The sequence below is a fragment of the Amphibalanus amphitrite genome, unplaced genomic scaffold (assembly GCF_019059575.1).
Source record: "Amphibalanus amphitrite isolate SeventyFive unplaced genomic scaffold, NRLGWU_Aamphi_draft 000527F_arrow, whole genome shotgun sequence".
NCBI lineage: Eukaryota > Metazoa > Arthropoda > Thecostraca > Balanomorpha > Balanidae > Amphibalanus > Amphibalanus amphitrite.
The window spans coordinates 111479-133202 of NW_024882021.1; the positions used below are offsets into that span (position 1 = coordinate 111479).

The 21724-nt window shown below is 47.8% G+C and overlaps 1 protein-coding gene across 2 annotated transcripts in view; it reads right to left on the bottom strand.

The window, feature by feature from the left end:
- LOC122393281 (homogentisate 1,2-dioxygenase-like) overlaps window positions 1-21724 on the bottom strand; it is a 31414-nt gene that overhangs the window by 9166 nt on the left and 524 nt on the right. The window contains exons 2-5 of one of the 2 annotated variants that reach the window (XM_043389175.1): window positions 20359-20544; window positions 4529-4662; window positions 3656-3833; window positions 3027-3206 (exon numbers count right to left, since the gene is read on the bottom strand). In XM_043389175.1, the coding sequence (XP_043245110.1) occupies window positions 3027-3206; window positions 3656-3833; window positions 4529-4662; window positions 20359-20515 (649 nt within the window). In that variant the 5' untranslated portion in view covers window positions 20516-20544. Of the gene's footprint in view, window positions 1-3026; window positions 3207-3655; window positions 3834-4528; window positions 4663-7411; window positions 7508-20358; window positions 20545-21724 lie in introns of those variants that run through there. The other variant, XM_043389176.1, reaches the window with a different exon arrangement.

The following is a 21724-nucleotide window of genomic DNA, read 5'->3' on the forward strand; positions in this document are numbered from 1 at the left end:
CATCGGTGAGGCGTTTTACCTCGGCGGGGCGACTTGCCCCGGTCTACCCTACCAACCTAAGTGAGCAAGTACAGTTAGATCTACAAAATAAGTCCCCGCCGTAAGCGGGTTACCAGTGGGCAGTTAGCGCCTGAGCGCTACTCAGGCGCCACCTGCCCGCATACGGAAAGGACTTATTTTGTAGACACACTGTACATATACATTACATCATAGACCTCTGTACACCTGGTGTACAGAGGTCTATGATTACATATAACCCGCGCCCTGCTGGGGGGGGGGGGTGTTTGAACACCCCCTTGTGGTTTTTGGTACACCTTATCATACATCAATTCTACACATGTTGTGAAAATTTCAGACCAAGGTCATTCAAGGTCAGGTCACCAGGTCACTTGAAGTGACCTCACCTCATAAAAAGTTTCAATGTCTGTCATAGCTACACCGAGTGACCGATCGCTTTGAAACTTTCAGCGATTGCTAAGAGCAGCAGCATGTACAAAATGTATGTCTCAGAATTTTGATATCGATGACCTAAGGTCAGGTCAATTTTGCGACCTCCCCATTATAAGTCAATGGGAGAAAATTGAAATGCGCCTCTTTTGGACGAAAGACATTATAAACACTCCCAAACACCGAATTACAAGTGGTTTAGACACACTGAACATGAAAATGGTGTCCGTGACCCTTGTTTATGCCCTGAGGTCATCTTAGGTAACCGAATGGTATCTCACAGTTTTTCGCAAATAACTTTTGATAGAGGCATGCTAGAGCGATGAAAACGCCTTAGATGTGTTCAGCTCGACGATACGGATCGACTGATATGCAACATGACCCTTTCCGGTCAGGTCATGACCTTGACCTGAGGTCAAATTTTCAAGTTGAGCTTTCAAGGTCAAGTTATAGTTCATTCGATGCGTCTTGACGAGAGGAACACAATGCCGGTAAAAGTAAGCTCATACAAGGCTTGGGTCAAAAGTTATTGCCGAAAAACTGTTTCCGAAAAAATCGGCTATTTTTGCAGTTTTTGCCCCCTGCAGGCAAAACCGTTGACGTTAGGTCAAATCTGAGAGAATTACTCAGAAAGGGCGTTAATAGGGCTATCGAATGCGCTTTTCCGCGGCGCTGTAGCTCTATTGGTTCCCGAGTTATGCGTTGGCTTCTTGGAAATTTTCGATATTCGACCTGGAAATCGGCGAAATTTTGCCTTCAATGACCTCTGGTGACCTGACCTTTGACCTGACCAAAAAATTGACCGAAGTGATTTCGTCATTATTTTTGACGCTCTTTCGAACGCCGCCTTCCGCGTATCGCTACGTGGCCCAGGAGTCGAGTTACAAGGGGGGGGGGGTGTTCAAACACCCCCCCCCAGCAGGGCGTGGAAATCCAGGACCCCCAGCCGGGCGCGGGATAATGCCTACCTATTACCTTCCATATTATCGATTGTAGCCGAGATGATGCAGCTGGCATTCTAAAAAACGACTTCAACATTTTACCTATCCTTTAGCAGAACTGCTTCACGTGTGAGAATGCAAACAATCATGCAGAACAGTTGCACGTAAAAAATGGGGCTAGTTTTCAGTGGGTGCCAAGCCTACGAGTGCAACAATACATCGACTCAAGATTACTAGAACATAACATCGACTAAGAGAGATTTAAAGGCTGGAACACAGCTTTCACGCGTGACGCGCACAAGTCGCAGTCTCGCTCTTCCCATTGGAATATATGGCATACTGTTTCGCTCCCAACTCGAAGGTGCGGCTTAGGAGCAAAAAATATGTCATATACTCCAACGGGAGAAGGGAAAAGCAATTTGCACGCGTGAAAACCGTGTGTCGCGATTTGAGTGACTGACCGATGGGTCGGGGCTGGATAGCTGGGAGGGCTGATGGCTGGGCAGCTGGAAGGGCTGATGGTTGGGCAGATGGGAGGACTGATTACTGGCAGCTGGAAGGGCTGATGATTGGGCGACTGGGGGGATCGAACTGACGATAGGGCCGAGCCGTTCGGCTGCTGCAAGGACTGACCGATGGCCGGGCAGCTGGGAGGGCTGAACTGACCGATGGGGTAGGCCGTAGGGGCTGAGCTGGACTGATGACAGGGCAGCTGGAAGGACGGCTGACTGACTGACCGATGGGGTAGGGGCTGAGCTGGACTGATGACGGGCAGCTGGAAGGGCGGCTGACTGACTAACTGATGGGGTAGGGACTGAGCTGGACTGGGCAGCTGGAAGGACGGCTGACTGACTGGCTGACTGACTGATGGGGATAGGGGCTGAGCTGGACTGATGACTGGCAGCTGGAAGGACGGCTGACTGACTGACTGACTGATGGGGTAGGGACTGAGCTGACTGATAGGGTAGGGGCTGGGCTGGACTGATGAGGGGCAGCTGGAAGGACGGCTGACTGACTGACTGACTGATGGGGTAGGGGCTGAGCTGGACTGATGACGGACAGCTGGGAGGACGGCTGACTGACTGATGGGGTAGGGGCTGAGCTGGACTGATGGCTGGGCAGCTGCAAGGACTGACCGATGGCCGGGCAGCTGGAAGGACGGCTGACTGACTGATGGGGTAGGGGCTGAGCTGGACTGGGCAGCTGGAAGGACGGCTGACTGACTGACTGACTGACTGACTGACTGACTGACTGACTGACTGACTGACTGATGGGGTAGGGGCTGAGCTGGACTGATGACTGGGCAGCTGGGAGGACGGCTGACTGACTGACTGATGATGGGGTAGGGGCTGAGCTGGACTGATGACTGGGCAGCTGGAAGGACGGCTGATTGACTGACTGACTGACTGATGGGGTAGGGACTGAGCTGACTGATGGGGTAGGGGCTGAGCTGGACTGATGGCTGGACAGCTGCAAGGACTGACCGATGGCCGGGCAGCTGGAAGGACGGCTGACTGACTGATGGGGTAGGGGCTGAGCTGGACTGGGCAGCTGGAAGGACGGCTGACTGACTGACTGACTGATGGGGTAGGGGCTGAGCTGGACTGATGACTGGGCAGCTGGGAGGGCTGAACTGACCGATGGGGCCCAGGTTGGGCAGCTGGAAGTGGTTGTTGTACACCTCCAGCACGTAGCCGCGGCTCGGACCGCTGACGTCCACAGCAAACTTGACGCCCTGAGGGATGACGCAGATCTCGTTGGGTTTGGCCGCCAGCCTGCCGAGCTCTGTGGTGATGTGCAGCTCTCCCTGCTGAGGCACTGCGGACACACAGCACAGACCCACAGCCGTGACACAAAACACTCCGGCACAGAGCGGCACGCGCCGACAGCACCCGTAGTACCTCACTACAACCACCAACATTTACCAAACAAAACAGGCCGGTCTTCTCGCCGAGAAAAACGGCCGACTGGGTGGCCCGCGTGACACATGTTGAACTGGCTTATCGGTCTGGAAGCTGCTCGAGACAAGTGGAGACTGGAGACAAATCAAATTATGACATATGACCTTTAAATGAAGTGATGTTCAAAGACATTTTCTGGCTGAAACTGACCAAACTTAGCAATGCATATTTTAATCAGTCTGTTCGAGTCTTGAGTCAAAGACTTGATCAACATTTTTCGTTACCTCAAAATAACGTGTCGTCAACGGAACGATGTCGCCCGGCGGCGCTCTAGAACTGTGCGGCGCGGCGATCTGACGTTCTCACCGATGAGGAAGTGGCCGTCGCTGTTGTACATGCACGTGTCTGCCATGCCGACGGTGCAGCAGTAGACGTGGATGGCCAGGCCGCAGCGGTCGCGCGGGTGACCGGCGCCGCACACTGTGTGCAGGCCGGACACAAAGTCCATGGCGCCGCTGGGAATCTCGAACGGCCTCCATAGGGTCTGCGAGCGGAGACGGAGGACGGCGGCGGTTAGAAGTACTGTACCACAGGGTCTGTGAGGGAGTCGGCGGACAGCAGTTAGAGGTACTGTACCACAGAGTCTATGAGGGAGGCGGCGGACCGCGGACAGCAGTTAGAGGTACTGTACCACGGGGTCTGTGAGGGAGGCGGCGGACGAGGATAGCTAGAAGAAGCGTATACCATATGGCGTAGAACAGGACCTGCGCGCGTAGAGACGGGCACCAATGGCGAGAAGTACAGTACTTTACAGCCAATGATTTAGAGGGCCGCGAGGACACATAGCATTATTATTAAAAATATAAGATTTGACATGCGGATAAACTCTTCAAATTAACCTGTCCTTACTGAAGGGGACGTCACTGGATGTGGATTGTGGAAAGTGTCTCCGACCGCGATCTCCCAGGCCTCCACCGCCAGCGGCAGAGGGCGACCCGCGCCGGCCGGGCCGGGGTCAGGCAGACGGACCGACCGGCCAACAGACCGCGCGCGGCGCCCGGCTCACCTGGTTGGGGTTGGGCGGCGCGGCGCCTGGCTCACCTGGTTGGGGTTGGGCGGCGCGGCGCCCGCTCACCTGGTTGGGGTTGGGCGGCGCGGCGCCCGCTCACCTGGTTGGGGTTGGGCGGCGCGGCGCCCGGCTCACCTGGTTGGGGTTGGGCGGCGCGGCGCCCGGCTCACCTGGTTGGGGTTGGGCGGCTCGTCGTCCCAGCGGATGGTGGTGTCGTTGCACTGGCCCAGCGCCGTGAACGGCTCGTGGCAGACCGATGGCCGGATCCGGTACAGCCACGTGCGCCGGTTGGACTCCCGCGGAGCTGCCGGAAGTCAGATCCACCTCCATAGTTCAGCACACTCCCGAGCACTTCAGGTAGCTTTAAGGGACCCTCCCACCTTCAAAAAAAAGTTAATGAATTGGCATGAAAAAGATGTCGTTCGGTTCAGAAAGAGCAAAAACGAATATCTACCAAATTTACCGAAAAATATACACCGGTTATCAAGATATTAGACTTTTACTTTTGTTTATATTTTGGGATCTCCGCAGGGGCGGCGCCACGGATTTTTGCCAGGGATGGCAAGCCGAAGTAGGGGGTCTCTTCATAAGAGGGCCTCCTCTTCGCCTCTGGGGCCCCCTCTAAAGTGAAAATTGTGGTCGTTTGTCAGAAAACAGTACCTGCCTTTATCTGCAGTTAAAACGTTTTGGCTTTACCAATACCAATACCGTTTATTCGGGCAAAACCACGAAGAAGTGGCTTTTCCTTGCCGAGTCAATGGTAAAACACATGGTACAATGATGGGACGGCTCCACACGTTACAGACGCGGTACGAATTAACATTGATAAAAATGATAAAAATAAACCAGAATATGATAAAAGTGACGATGACAGTGCATTATTAATGCTGCGTATTTATCACTTGCCTGATAAAATAATTAAAACGACCGATTGACATCGTACGCATTTCAGCTGGCAGTTGGTTGTATAGCAACGGGCCATAGTACAGAAATCGGCGCCTCCCAGCCTCCGTCCTGACAGGTGGCAGTCGCAGGTCGCCACCCTGACGAGTGCTCCGAACTCGTGTCTCACGATTTCGGATAAAGGATTAAAGCGACACTGGTGTATGGTATTTGATAATTTTGTGGAGTAATGCGGGCGTATGATATTTGAATAGATCCTCTGCATCGAGCCATCCCAGCGCCCTCCGAACGTCTGCAAAATGGCTGAACTTCCTTCTAAATGAGACGACACATGCGGCAAAGTTGATCAATGACCACCTTTTGAATCTTAGCAAGATTCTTCCGGCTGCCGCTGCCGTACATAGGGAGGCAATAGCGGACGCGGGAGGGAGGCAATAGCACCAGGGCGGCTACGATGGCGGGGAAGATCTCGGCCGGAAGGTAATGACGTATGTGCGACAGGCCAATGAGGATCCCGAAGCATTTGCACGTAATTTCTTGCAGTAGCGGCGGAACACCTTTAATTAAGGGGGGGGGGCACTGCCGACTTTTGGTCCCATTCTTTCCATGCAACGCCCATAGCGCTTATGTTAAAATGCCAAAATCAAAAAGGGGGGCACGGTGCCCCGGGGCCCTCCCCGTTCCGCCGCCTATGCTTTCTTGCACATGCATGGGCGTCCCAGGAAAGATCGTGATCACCCTCAGTTTTTTTTTTACTTCTAATACAATACCGGTGATATTGTACGCTCGCGGAATTTCACGCCGAGAGGTGTAACCTTCCGCATTTTTTGTCTACTGCCAAGAACAATCAGCTGAGTTTTGTCGGGGTTCACTTGGGGTTCACTTTAAGAGAATTGCGCGAAACCAAAGGTCGAGAGAAAAGAGGGCCTGCTCCATGCGGCATGCGCTCAGTTAGATCTGACGGCCGTCCTGTTGCCGCAGACCATGATGCTGTCTTTAACGATATTTTTGTCAACGAAAAATGTCTCCTGAGCCATGCAAATGCACTTACCGTAATCATTGATGAATTTACTGTCGACTAATGTGCGTTGTTTTCCAATTTTCGGAAAAAAGTGTCCGAGGTTTCGCGAGGCTAGACCGGCCGGATCGCCTACCGTGCACTGGGGGCTATTAATAGCTTCCTCTCGTTTTCCTGCAATAACTTCTAAACCGCTATCGACGCGAAACTTTCAGTACCTTCGGCTGTATGAATTGAATGAATGGCTGTATGAATGGCTGTATGAACTATGAATCACCTTGTCTTGTGTGAAACTATTAGTTACCATAAGCCGGCCAGAAATGACGTTACGGTTAGAGTGACGTCATATTCGGCCGATTTCGACTCAAAACATTAACCCGCGCCGGGCCGGGGGTGTTTGAACGGTTTTTAGCACACATTTTCATGCCTCACATGTGAAAAGTTCAGACCCATGGCTCCCAAGATCAGGTCACCAGGTCACGTCAAGTGACCTCACCTCAGAAAAGTTTGAATCCTCGTCATAGCTATACCGGCTGAACGATCACCTTGAAACTTTCAGCGTATGTATAAAATGTATATCTCGGAATTTATATATTGGTGATTTAAGGTCAGGTCAATTTTGCGACCTCTCCATTATACCTAAGTCAATGAGAGAAAATTGAAGAATCTCTTTTGAACGAACGTGATCCCAAACACTCGCTAACATCGAGTTACAGGTAAACTTGACAAGCTGTGAACAACAAAATAGCACCCGTAACCTCTCCTTATGCCCCTGAGGCAGGTCATGAAAGGTCCCCAGCAGTTTTTTTTACAATAAATCTTGATAGACATCCTAGAGCGATGAAAACACCTCAGATGTGTTCAGCTCGACGATACGGATCGACTGTATATGCAACATGACCTTTTCCGGTCAGGTCATGACCTTGACCTAAGGTAAAATTTCAAAAAAAGGTCAAATTATAATTCATTCGACGCGTCTCAACGAGCGGAACAGGATGCTGGCAAAATGAATGGCGTCACTGTCTTGAGTCAAAAGTTATTGTAGAAAATCCTTGTTCATAAAAACTGCTATCTTGGGATTTTTTTGCCCTCTGGAGACTGGATTCATGAACGTGGGCCGTCATAGACATACCCGCCAGGGCGACACCACTTGCACTCTCCAACAGCCGCTGGCAGCTGGGCCGGCCGAGCCAGTCTGTATGCAGATGGCGTCTGCTCGGCGGCCGGCGGGGCCGGGCTGCTGGCGGCGGCCGGCCGGGTCACCTTGGCGCGGCGGCTCCGACCAATCACAGGCCGGCACGGAGGGGCCCGCCGGCCCGTCCCCTATCGGTCATCGGACGGAGCCGCCACCGTCGCTGCCACCGAGCACCGGCCCATGTGATGGTCCCGCTACACCTCTCCGGCATCGGGTCGGTCACGGCATGCAGCGGGTCAGGAAAATCGGCAGGGTTTCCTACAATGTAAACCGTTTGATTTTTTTTTTGTCATTTCTTTGCAGGGTGTCGCGCTATGAAATAGTTTATCACGCAGTGAAAATGACATTACTAATGCAGAGCATTCGTATTATAACATTTTAAAGAAAATGTTCTGTCTTGTACGGCTTACCTACAACTACGTGTGTTGCATGTGGTGCTATTGCTGAGCTTGTATCAAAATAGCCCCACCGACTTCGGTATGCCTGTTTTTAAGCCGCCAGAGCTGCATGCAACAACTCAATTGGAAAATTTCGACATTCTTGACCTAATATAACCCTCGCCCCGTTGGGGTCTAATAGGTCACAGGTCCTGTTGATGGGGGAGCGCAAAGGACGCCCGCCGTACGGAACCAATGGGCCTTGGAACCAATAACTAGTCGGATCAGAGAACTCAAACGGCGTTCGAAAGATCACATCAAGATGCACACTATGCAGTCTCGATGACCTCAACACATAACGGTCATCGAGACTGCACCTACTCAATTTATTTTGGGACTTCTTTTTAACCCTCGCCCGCACGGGGGGGGGGGGTGGTTGCCACCCCCCGCCCCAGATAGTCTTTCTGCTCTGCACTCAACATTTTTAGAGCTAGAAGCCTGATTTTTCGTATAGCTGCTCCTCTATCCTTTCTTGATGTCCGCTGAAAAATTCAAGTTTCTGTGGTTTTTGGTTTCGGAGATATGACCTTATTTTTCAGGTCATGTCATGACCCAAATGACCAATTCTCAGCATCTTGCGTTTGCCATGGGCCTTATGAGCTTTTTACACCTTGATTTTGGCCTTTTTTTGCCAGTCTTACCTCCCACCTATCATGGAACATGTTGTTCGACGATGTACAGATGTCAAGGTCAGGGTCAAGGTCAACTTAGGTCATCGAAAATAATTGCGTTTTAGGCAAGCTGAGTTTACTTTTCGTGAGGTTTTTTGACTGCATTTTTCGTAAAAGCTTCTCAGATCATGATTTCATGTAATATGGACACATAAACAATTGGTGCACACATCAGTATACACACAGATACACACAGACATACAAACACATTAAAAAAAAAAAATTAGTCCGAAACTTTTGATGGTAAGGATTCACAAGGACAGGGCCGCGGCTAAGCGAAGCTTGTTGCGGTGACCCTGCCCTCTACCCTCCGATCGCGCAATTTCGGTTCTATGGCAGAATTTAGAGTCCAAAGTTTAACGTGCGCACATAGCCGCGCACGGCCGGTCCCCTCACTGACTTCGCCTGGCTACGGCCTGCCACCAACCGCAACCATACCTGTCAGGAGGCCCATAAATGTCAAGCGCCCGTCGCGCTTCGAACCCGGACTGTTATAACCGGGAACGCGTGCTTTCACCACGCGGAGTCCAACGCTCTACCAACTGAGCTACGGGACCGGCCACATATCATTGACATATCATTGGCCACATATCATTGACCTTGACCTAACTTGACCTGAAAAGACCTCAGCAGCAAAAACCTGGTCGGGTACATAGTGTGTGACAAAGAGGTTCTAGCTGGCTTGGAACCAGAAAACGGCACCGTCATCGGTATATGATAAGCAGCGCACTTGATATCCAACGGTGACCGAAAACAGCAACATTTTTTAGTTTGACCTGACCTGGAAGGTCAATGACTGACCTGAGAAGGTAAAACTGGGGATCATTGGATTCGTCTCTTCCCAAAGAATCTTTTTGGTCTTTACCGGCGAAGCTCTATCTCCAACAGGAACGAAATGGCGCGGGGGGTGGCAACCCCCCCCCCCCCAATGTGCGTTCTAGGATGGGAAAATGGCATGTGCGGGCGAGGGTTATCCCGCGCCCCGCTGGGGGGGGGGGGCAGAATCTGCCCCATCCCGGTTTTCGCCAATAACTGCTAAACGCGTTACACCAGCGACGTCAAACTTTCAGTACCTTCTCATGCATCAATGTGACACGTTCCCTGAAAATTTTAGCGAAATCCGTCCGAAATATTTTGAGAAAATGACGTTTTAGTGACATCATGCTCGTCATTTTCGCCTCAAAAACGGCAAAATGTCAAACCCCGCTAACATCTTCATTTTAATAAAAATCAAGACGTAACAAAAAAGTTGATACGTGATTCTACTTTGTCTTTCAAAGGGCTATCTCGGTTTTTTGAAAACTTTGGATTTTAACCCATTTTTTTCTATAAAAAACTGACTTTTTTGGGAAAATAATTATAAAATCCAAAACTTTGAGTGTATAAAAAAAAAAAACGGAATATATGTCAGAGAAGTGGTCTATGTGCACCTACATACCAATTTTTAGAAGAATCGGTTAAAAAATGTGGGAGTTATTCAAAATTTTATGACGTTACGACACACAAATTTTTGAAAAAAATGATTTATTTGGAAGTTCTAGACCTTGTACGGAAACAAAAATAGCACCATTCGATTCGCCGTGAAAAACTGCATCGGGTAGACACCTTTTTAGGCCTTAACAACCAACTTCAAAATTTGACCTCACTTGACCTGACCTTGACCTGACCTCGACCTGAAATTCATCCAGAGGTGGTCCTTATCACTTATTGAGTGTGCCCATTGAATTCCATGAATAAAATGACACATAAAACATGTGTCACACATGCCATTTCTATATTTTGTTTTTGGTGACCTGACCTGACCTTGACCTTTGAATGATATCGTATGCAACGAATATTGTCTTGGTAGCCTAAGAACACGTTTTGGGCAATAAGTCTCAGTCCATTCTTCGGCAACTACGGTGCAAGGCCGATACTGTAGAAACTTGCATTTTGTATCCTTGACCTGACCTTGACCTGACCTCTGACCTACTTAAGCAAACAATTTGAGCTCTTAAGATCGGCCTTGTTGAGAGCTTTCGATTGCCGTTTTCCCCCTCTTTCTACGACCATCGGTTCGGAAGTTAGACAGGGGGGGCAGAATATGCCCCCCCCCCCCCCCAGCAGGGCGCGTATGGCTGATTAGCCCAGCGGGGCGCGGGGCGGGTTAATAGAATCAAGGTAAAGGAGTGAAAGACTAGTTGCTTTAAAAAATCAGAAATGAATTTCAAGAGCAAAAGAGCCAGATATATTATAAGGACAAAGCGGATTCGCTTACATGTTTTGTTACGTCTCGTTCCCCTTAAAAAAAAAAAAACTGGAGACGCAAAGCGCGTTTGAAGTTTCGAAGTTCTTTTAACCCGCGCCCTGCTTGGGGGGGGGGGGGTTGAACAGTCCCGCTGTGGTTTTTAGCACACCTTATCATAATCTGTTCTGCACATGTTGTGATAATTTCAGGCTAAGGTCATGCAAGGTCAGGTCACCAGGTCACTTCAGGTGACCGACCACACCTCGTAACAAGTTTCAATGTCTGCCATAGCTACACCGAGTGACCGATCGCTTTGAAACTTTCAACGATTGATAAGAGTAATAGTATGCACAAAATGCATATCTCTGATTTTTGATATCAATAACCTAAGGTCAGATCAATTTGTGACCTCCCCATGATAAGTCAATGGGAGAAAAATTAACCCGCGCCCCGTTGGGCTCTGCCGAGCAACGCGCCCCGTTGGGGGGCATTTTGCCCCCCCCCCCCAAGATCTCGAGAACCACGCAACCTAGCGACAAGCGGCAAACGGTGTTTGATAGCCCTATCAGGGAACTACCTTGTGACCCAATTTTATTGACCTAGGTCAAACCGATGACGTCACAGGCCAGGTCAAAGGTCCAATTTTCACCATTTACAGGCATTTTAAGAAATGCGTTGTAAAATCGAGTAAAATGCATCTCATTGAAAATCATCCATGAGCAAATGTTCTTCAAACACATATTTTGCTATTTGCGGTCACTGATACCAGGCCAGGTCACAGAGGTCAGGTCACCGGGGGGTCACAATATGAAAGTGTCGTGTGATACATGTTTTATGGTCCATTTTACATGACAAATGCGATTATGTGGGTCAGGCAGCCTTTGGGGCCAGCTTAGGTCACGTTTTGGTCAAGGTCAGGTCAAGGTCAGGTCAAATTGGGTCAGATTTCAAAGTTGATATTTTTGCATAAAATGGGTATCGAATCGATGCAGCTTGTCACGGGAAGTTCAAATGGTGGTCTTTGTTTAGCCGTACGTGGTCTAGAATCGCTAAAAATTGAGTTCAAAAATTTGACGTCATCATTTTTGAACAGTTTTTTCGCTATAACTTGGCCAAAAAACGAGATATCGATCTGAAATTTTGAATGTATATAGAAGAGCGCAGGGATTATCACATATATTCCGTTTTTTTCGAAATTCGGATTTTTTTATTTTTTTTTGTTTTTTTTTCTAAAAAAACAATTTTTTGAATATTTTTGGGTCAAAAACCCAAAATTTTGAAAATCCGAGATAGCAGTTTTATAGCGCCGCGTTTCGTCTACTAGACCATATAAAGAACTTTGAAATTGCTTGATAACTGTAGATTTGGTGAGCGTTTCAAGATTGCGTGTTTTTGCTCATTTTTGCTCGAACATGACCTCAGTTTGACCTCAATAACTCCTGACCTAGGGTGGTGACCTAAGACTTGAAATTTGGTGTGAAGGTGTCGAATTGATGCCCGGGAAGGTACTAAAAATTTGGCGGCGCTGCGCGCCGCCGTTTTCTTGCTATTCAGGAAAAACCACAGGGGGAGGGCCAAAATGGCCCCCCCAACGGGGCGAGGGTTTTAAAGGCGCTTTTTTGACGAACGTTAATCTAAACACTCTCAAACACTGAATTTCAAGTAAATATCACACACTGAACATGAAAATGGCACCCGTGACCCCCTGTTCATGCCCCAATGTCATCACCTCAGGTCACGAATGGTATCTTACAGTTTTCGCGATTCGCCAATAACTTTTGATAGAGGCAAGCTAGAGCGATGAAAATGCCTTATTTATAGCTGTGTTCAGCTCGGTGTTACAGATGGACCGATATGTCATATGACCCTTTCCAGTAAGTTCACGACATAGACCACTATATACCATATATATAATATATACAGTGGCTTATAGTGGTTTATGTTCACGACCTTGATCTGAGGTCAAATTTTCAAGTTGACCGTTCAAGGTCAAATTAGGGGAAGCTGGGGGAAGCCCGGCATAGTAAGCTCTTTTTCATTTTTATTACATACCAAACGTGCTGTATAAAATGTTGATATCCTGTTAGCTAGATAAGTTAATTGGCCATGTTTTCCCAAAAATTCGGTTTCGTGGAAATAGTATAAGGTTGAGAAAATCGAGTTTTAAACAAGTGTTGATTTTTCTGGGGTAAGCCCGGCATAGGGGTAACGCCGGCCACCTCTCCAGTGCTTTACAACGAGATGATGAAACCATTATGTGAACTGGTATTTTAGCTAGCGTCTACCACATATCCTCTTGAGTCCCGCCAATTAGCCCATGAATGGAGAGCAACGAAACTTTTTTGGTTGAGAGCTTTGGTGCCAATAATGACCATATTGGTGACATTTCAGCCATGAAGGTGATCGCGCATGCGCAATGACATGCATACTGTGATATACAAAAATACTCAAAGCCTATAAAATATGACTGAAATGCAACCCATGAAAACTTCCATACAATCACCAAAGTGTATTTTTTCGTTTGTTTAGGGCGTAAAATGGCTAATAGTATTGACACGTTTAATTATCAACACCGTTCGCCATTAACGTCCACTTCTTCTGCCCCTTGCCCACTGCTCTTAGGTCTTTAGTTGCCATTTCCTTTGAAGACATGGAACTTGTAGCACCTGTTGCGAATCGATAAGCAGTAGAGGAAGACCTTGCAGCATTATCTGAAGCGACATCTCTAAAAAAATCGCCGTACGGTGTGTTTTAGAAAGGTGCTTGCCTATGTCTTTGTGCTTAGGGGTCGGATTCTAATTTATCGAGCGATTTATCAAACTTTGAGCGAGGATCTACGGTCATTGAGGTCACCAACGATTTGAAGAATGTCAACGCTCAACTACAGAGCCACTTGAAGGCATAATGCTGTGTGTGAGCCACAAAAATGGCTTTAACTAAACCAGCGACCATGTATACTACAGTATACATGACTAGTCCTAGGCACAGTCCGTTGTATACTGACGTTTACATTTCTCCGTCGTGCAGGATCCCGTTGGTCACTCGGGTGTACATTTATTTTTTCAGAGGCCAATTCCTCCCAATAATTGTAGTGCTACTTCTTAAGCACGTCTCAAAATTTTTCAGACCAAGGACATTAGTATACCTTAGTATACATGACCTTTAACTCTTTCTGAGAAGTTTCAAACATACAATTTTGTTTACAAAACCTGCAAGCAATGATCAATAACGAATGGTTATGTTAGCAAAACAACAGTTTTCAATGAGTCATACTCTCAAAAAGAAATAACCCGAAAATAATTAGGAGACGTGCCTCTATGCTGCGACCGCCGAGATGCCGGGAAGATTGAAGCGCTGAGGCGTCAACAAATTCAACTTGAGGATATAAATTTAGCCACCAGGTGGCGGACCATGGCATGATGAATGCAACGCATGGCCATGAAATAGCCTAGCATTTAGTGAATTCCGTAGAGATCGACATAAGACGATGTATACCCCAGTATACAAAAAGAACCAAGAGTATATACAGTACGGGTCGATAAAAATCGTAATGCAAAATTGACAAGAATGTGTATTTCGAAATTCCTTAATTTTTTTAACCTAAATGCATCATATTGCATATCATTCGACTTGGCTGATGAAGAAGAACACAACGACACCATTTTTGAAGCTCTAGCTCCATTGTCTGTCGCGTTATCTGCAAAAACGTAGTTTGACCCTACTATGCTTTTCAGACCCCATGAGACCCTAATTTTCGGCGATGATTTATTTACTATTTGTCCAATTCGCTTCAAATTTTCACAATGCACATTTCAGCTCAAGCGCCAATTTTAGCCAATATGGTTACGGAGCGAGCGAAGCGAGCGTAGTCTTTCCTTAGATTAACGGAAATTTCTGAGTATGAGCGGCCGGCCGGCCGGCCGGCCGGCCGGCCGTGGTCACGCTTTTGCGAGGCTTATATCTCAGCAACCACTTGACCGATTTACATGCGGTAAATTTTGTAGGGTAGCTTCATTCCTTCTACCAAGTATTGGACTATTCCCGATGCATGTGGGTGACCCCTTATGCACGTGCCACGTGCAAAACGAAGAGGTGTCAGTTTTGTAATTGTTGCAATATCTCGGTAACTACTTGGCCGATTGCGCTGAAAGTTGGCATGTAGGTAGGCACCCACTAGACACTGCATATCCATGTGCCAGAGTTGGGGTGCTGCTGCACGTGCGCACGTGCAGGGGTCGTTTCCAGATCTCGAGAACGGCTCGACCGATTGCGCTCAAATTTGGTACACAGTTAGGGACCGGTTAGTAGGGTGCCGTGCACAAGTCAGTTGGGACCCATTTTGCGCGTGCGCACGTGCAGGGTGCCGCTTCCAGATCTCGAGAACGGCTGGGCCGATTGTGCCCAAATTTGGCACATCGCTAGAGACCGTTTAGTAGGGTGCCGTGCACAAGTCAGTTGGAGGTACCCCCTCACAATTTCGCACGTGCAAGGCCCACCCTCTCGCTCGCTCCGTTAGTCGCCCCAAAAGGCGTTATACTGGTCTCTTAACAAAATATCAAATTTTAGGGTACTTGTCGTTGCCTCGTAATGTTAAAATCGGCTCCGTAAATCCGTCAGTGGAGTAGAGGCTATCCGTGCGTAGGTGTGACGTCACAAACACGTGACCATTAAGCTCCGCCCTCCCGGCGGACGGGGTAGTGACCTTGGCCGGTCAGTCGGCTGCGTGGAGCGGGCGGGGCAAGGCGGGGCAGTAGCTGTCGCACCGGGGCGGCTCGCATGGACCGTAGCTGCCGTGCAGTTGTCGTTGCAGCCGTAATTTCATCGAATGAGCTAAATAGCGCGCATAAGTAACGCACCAGCTGAAGCCCTCGACTAATCGTATCTATCACAAATGTACGTACACCTTGTTCAGTCACAAGAAATATATATTTCCACACAAGATTCGGGGCTTGCGAAAAAACGCGCATAAAAGACGCTGTTGATTTCAAATGATTGCGTAAGATTATGTATCACGTCAGACTACGTCAAAATTGCTAAACAGAATCACCATTAACATGATGCAATTTATGCGTTTGATATATGAAATTTGATTAGGAATGTATGCCGGCGTGATCGATTTATATCATCCCGGTGCAACATAAGCATTGAACACCTTCAGGACTAATCCATTTGATCATCGACTTGGGTTGAGGAGGTCGCCAGGCTAACTTTGCCCCCAGAGCTTGTGTGTTGAAATACAAACATGAAAAGTAAAAGCCTAGAGATAGTTTCCTCACCATTGAGGACATAACTACTGTTACTTAAGTTTTACAAAAATGATGCGAGTTTATTGCCATGATCGTTCTCGTGTAGTGCCCAACGTCCGCCTGCCACATTGCTATTTCTTTTTGTGCACGTCTTAACAATATAACACACACATGACACCGCGATTAAGGCCATTTCTACCATACGACACATTACGCTGCTACCCCACCCGGCGCCCCGCACCGCTTCACGAATCACGAATACGGTCGTTTCGCTGGAGCGATGCCCCAGGCAATCGGCCGTGCCCTGCCCGAGACTCTTCATCCTACCTTGTTGCTTTCTGCGCCTTCCTCGGCACTGCCAAATATATCAATATTTTTGGGTCAAGCAGAGGCTTACACATGATCTTATAGGTAATCGGGTAGTGACCTTGCCCAACCTGACGATGAGATAGGTGCAACTCCGGCTTAAATAAATGTTCAGAGTCCAAGAGTCTCTCCATCTTTCCTTCTACGGCCGGTTCCGTTCCAATAGATCCTACCTTGATTCTGATCATTCTGAATATTCTGAGCTGGTTCGACGTTTAAAGGTAGTGTGCCAGCTTTCTTGGACCGTATGGAGTTAATGGCCCAGATAAGGAGAACCGGATTTTTAGAACTTATCCATACCTTCAAAACTCATGGAAACGTCTTAAATTCTTCAAATTTTGAGTACCCCAGTGCGAAATTCGCCCCGACGGGTTGTCGGTCGTACCCCAACCACATTTCACACCACTATGAACAATAAATGCACACACTGAAATCGCTATTACCGATATGCTCATCCAATCAAGTTTCGATAAACCCGTTCATCATCATCATCTGCGGTTTCGAACACGCCTGTTAGGTGGCTTCTGATGCTCGTCGAGGTCGGAATTTCCAAATACGCGTGGTGCGTCGGGCCGCGCGCTCTGACTTCGGCCAAGAAAAATGCGTCAGCTGATCATTGTCATTTCTGCCACTTGCGTGTGGTGAAATGGGGTCATAACTTATAAGACGGCTTTTTCATATCAATTATTTTACATAAAATCATATTTCAAACCATAAATAATGTTCGACAGCCAAATAAAAGAAACAATACCAATACGGGCTTACAGTTTAAGGCTCGACATTGTGTTGTCTACGATTAGACAGCTGATAACTCATTCCCGTACGTCGTATGGTCGTAACACTATAATGACCTTTGCTTATTGTCACAAGTGCGCCGCATTCGCGATTGTTGCCCGACGCCTGTTTGCAGGTGAGCCCACTACAGTTGTTATACATATCTAAAAACCGAAAAACTTTTAGGCGAAAAAGGCACTATTCCAGGCCCATTTTTGATTTTTGTTGCGATATTAGGTAAAAACAGAAGCTTCTTATCCTAGGAAAAATAAAATGGGAAATCTTTCAAAGGTGGAAAATAAGGTGAAGAGGATACCAAATGCCCTCAAACGGATAATTTTTTGGCTTTCGTCCCGAAACAACTTTGCCAGCTTCCACTTGTCTCCAGTATCCACTTGTCCACTTGTCTCCAGGAGCGGGACCTATGTGGTCCCGCTCCGACCTCTCCGTGGTGCTGACACCGACTGAAGCGGCATTGACCCATCGCGGTCACGGCCAGTGGGCGGAGTTTAGTTGGGCCCGGCGTGATTGGCCAGCGCTCCTATCCAATCCGGTGCGGTAGCGAGCGAGCCTCTATCCGGGTGCAAAAACTGATTAACATTACGAGCCAACGACAAGTGCTCTAAATTTTGATATTTTGTTAAGAGACCATATTGACAAAAATTGGCGCTTGAGCTCGAATATCGTCTGCCAAAATTTCAAGCTAATTGGACAAAAATTGAAGAAATTATCGCCGAAAATTAGGGTCTCATGGGGTCTGAAATGCATAGTAGTTGACCTCAAGTGACATGACTGTTCCTGTAGCATACAAACATAAACTTAGTCACTTATTGATATAAACTGATGGAGGGTAAATTAAAAATGGAGCGTTAAAATGGAGCGGATATTTCCCATATTGTACAGTAAAAACCAGGCAAGCAATCGCCCTTCATCCATATACCTGATACTTATAGGCACTGGAATAGAGCGACAGGCCGAAGAGGCTTTGTCTATGATAACATGTTTATTTTCGAAATTTATCTTTGATCTAGGTGTAAACCAAACCTACTCAGTACCTATTATCTCATGGAAAACAGTGGTATAGTGGCATTGCTCTCGGTTGGAGGTAAGCTTGGCCACTCGCCCGGAGTTACCCCAATGTGCTAATTCTTATTTTAGAACAGCGATGTTCGAAAAAATGTCATACTAAGCCAGCCGGCCTCATCACCCCTCACTACAAACACTTAAACGGTCCTTACATAACATTCGTATAAATATTAGCACTGTATGGTATAACATTAATGGTGCAACATATCTCACCTTTTAGCTAAAAACCCTTAAAATATCATTTTTCCTTTCTAACTTTAACAATATACAATTCTTGTTAGCTTTAACTTTTTTTGTTGGCGTTACCTTAGCTGTCACGCTGAAAGGACAAACAGTTGAGCATTTTATTGTGAATAATTTAGCCGGAAACGGGGTGGCCGGGCTTCCCCCGGCTTTCAGCTAGTTCATTCGATGCGCTTGACGAGAGGAACACGATGCCGGTAAAAGTAAGCTCGTGCAAGATTTCAGTCAAAAGCTATTGCAGAAAAACTGCCCCCGCAACAAGCTCTATTTTGGCAGTTTTTGCCCCCCCCCCCCTGCATGCAAACCCGTTGTCGTTAGGTCAAATCTGAGAGACACACTCAGAAAGTGTTAATAGGGTTATGAAATGCACTTTCCCGGAGCGCTGTAGCTCTATTGTTTTAGAGTTATGCGTCGGTTTGTTGAAAATTGTCGACATTCGACTTCAAAATCGGCGAAATTTGGCCTTCAATGAACTCGTATAATTTATGACCTGACCTTCGACTTGACCTAAAAAGAGACCGAAGTAGTTTCTTCATTATTTGTACGCTCTTTCGAATATTTGCGAAAAACCACAGGCAGGGCTGCGGAGTCGATGGATTTTCGGCGACTCCGACTCCGACTCCGACTCCGGCTTTCAAAAACCAGCTCCGATTCCGACTCCGACTCCGGGCAGAATTGTCGACTCCGACCGACTCCAACTCCCGACTCCGCAGACCTAGCAGGGCTGCGGAGTCGACAGATTTTCGGTGACTCCGACTCCGACTCCAGCTCGGGTTTCTAAAATCGACTCCGACTCCGACTCCGACTCCGACTCCGGTCACAACTGTCGACTCCGACCGACTCCGACTCCGACTCCGACTCCGACTCCGCAGCCCTGACCACAAGGGGGCCCGTGGTTTTTCGCAGATAACTCAGAGACGGCTTCAGTACTTCTCCGGACTTTAATTCTACACAACTCCTGAAGAAAAAGTTGTTCACGGAGAAAAATCGCAGAAAATCAGAGTTTCTACTTAGCGACTCAAACATTGAACTGTAGGTACAAAAAGGTATGGCAAACAAAATGGATATATCTAAATTTCAAAATTATAATAATCCCTAGATCTATCGACTTTCTAACTCAAAATTTAGCTTTCTTGGAATATTTTTTGAAATTTGGGGAAATTTTCAAAAACCGGAATATATGTCAGAGAACCTTACGAGCGCGGGTTAAGGGAGCTACTTAATACTTATGCCCCCCACACCCCGCCCTCCCAGCCGGGTGCATGGAAAATATGATGGAAAGCAATCCAGAGCTGACAAATTGACCACAGGTGCCGAAAAGACACACCTACATATCGACACCGTTTTTTTAAACCCCACATTTGTTCTCCGGTGAATTTCAGACAAGTTGGTTAGAGACCTTCAAAAAAAGGTACAATCACTCGATTTTCCTCAAGTTTGTCTGTCTTGGCAGATAAAACAATACCAGAACAGGCCTACGAACACACATATTTGATCAGGATCGGACGATTGGACACTTTTAAAAGGAGATCTTTCGTGCCTCCCGGAAATTCACGGGAGAGCAGATGTGGGGTTTAAAAAAAAAGGTGTCGATATAAGGTGTGACAAAAACGACAGCACTATAAATATGCACCGCGCTTTGAAGGACATTGGTCTGGTCACACTTCCTGCATTATACCTACTAAGTCCCACTTAAAAAGAAAGTTTTGACCGCGCCATTACCAATAATAAAAATCCTGGCAACTCGGAAGTTGCAGCACTCGGTAGTGGTGATGGGTGACACGATGAGTCGACCACCCGGATCCCGCTGGGACTGCCGCTGCTCCCGACTCACCCGTGAAAGCTGTGCCAGAGAGCTGCTCGGCGTAGAGGCCGTACGGACACTTCTGAGGGTTATTCTGACCCTTCGGTAGCGCATCCGGGCAGCGCGGGTCACACGTGGCAAACTCGTTCCCAAAGCCACTTTGGTATTGCAACTGGTGCCACGCCATGGCTGCCTCCAGCCCTCCGGCTCGGCTTCCTGAAATTTAAACAGCGGAGACGACGGCCGGAATTGGTCAAAGAGTCATGCTACATAGTACATATCTTTCAATTCGGCAGGTCTATTGGTGGCTTTCTCGAAGTTAAGCGTTGAAACTTGCAAGGATCGTAACGAATAGGGAAAGGTGCCTAATCAGCGACCCCCTTAATTTGAACCGTCATTGCTCACGCTCGATGGGCGCTAGTATGCATTAACTATCAGATTGACGGCATACGTCAACAATTATACCTACCCTGATAGAAGACCAGAGGTTCTGGTTAACCGTGTCAAAATGAAACTGACTTCAGACAGACGTGTACCGTATAGGAATTCAGCCCATTATCGTTGAGCAGATAATGCATCGGCCTGAAAAAGTACAGTAACAATGCCCAATTTTGGGTTTGTAGTCGGCCGATCCGTCCCCCCCCCTTCGAAAATCTGTGGCGACGCCCCTGATAGCATGTGAGTTCTGCATTAGCTCTGGGCACCCCAACCATTTTCACAAATCGATACCCCTGGAAGGAGTATGCTGGTAGGATGTCTATATTGTCTAACTCCCGGTAGTGAGCGCTCGGGTCCGAGAGACGCTCCTCCGTCCGATGCAGCGGTGTGAAGATTCCCGACACAGACGACCTGCGGTTGGTACTTCAAGGAGCGACACCGCGACCAGTTGTGAGCGAGTGGGGCGGAGCGTGTGCGGCTGGTGGGCACGGCTTACTTTGGTTTCTAAATCCTCCCGATTACCTACTTAGTATATGGATTATAGCCCTTGAGGTCAGGCCCCACGTTAGCAAGCTCTGCTGAAGCGGCTCTTGCAGCTGTAGGTATCAAGAATCAAGATAGTTATTCGAGGATTGGTTTTAAGGATGGAAATATGGTCCTGTAAAATTAAGCAGCTGCACAGTGGACGGGCTAAAATACACCAAAATTCTAAAATCCAACTGCGGATTCCAGAATCACCTACCGCTCGAAACACACTACCCTGTGGTCCCAAGGTGTGGTCCCAAGTAGAGTTGCAAAGTTTTCCCAATGGGCTGCTACCGGCACCGCCCCGCCCCACAAACATTTTCTGGGATACCGGCATGCTACCCCCAAGCAAAAAAAACCGCCAAATTACCGGCACACTAAAAAACCTGTATATATATCTGTAAAATGCTGCTAGGTTCTTGTGTTACCCCTA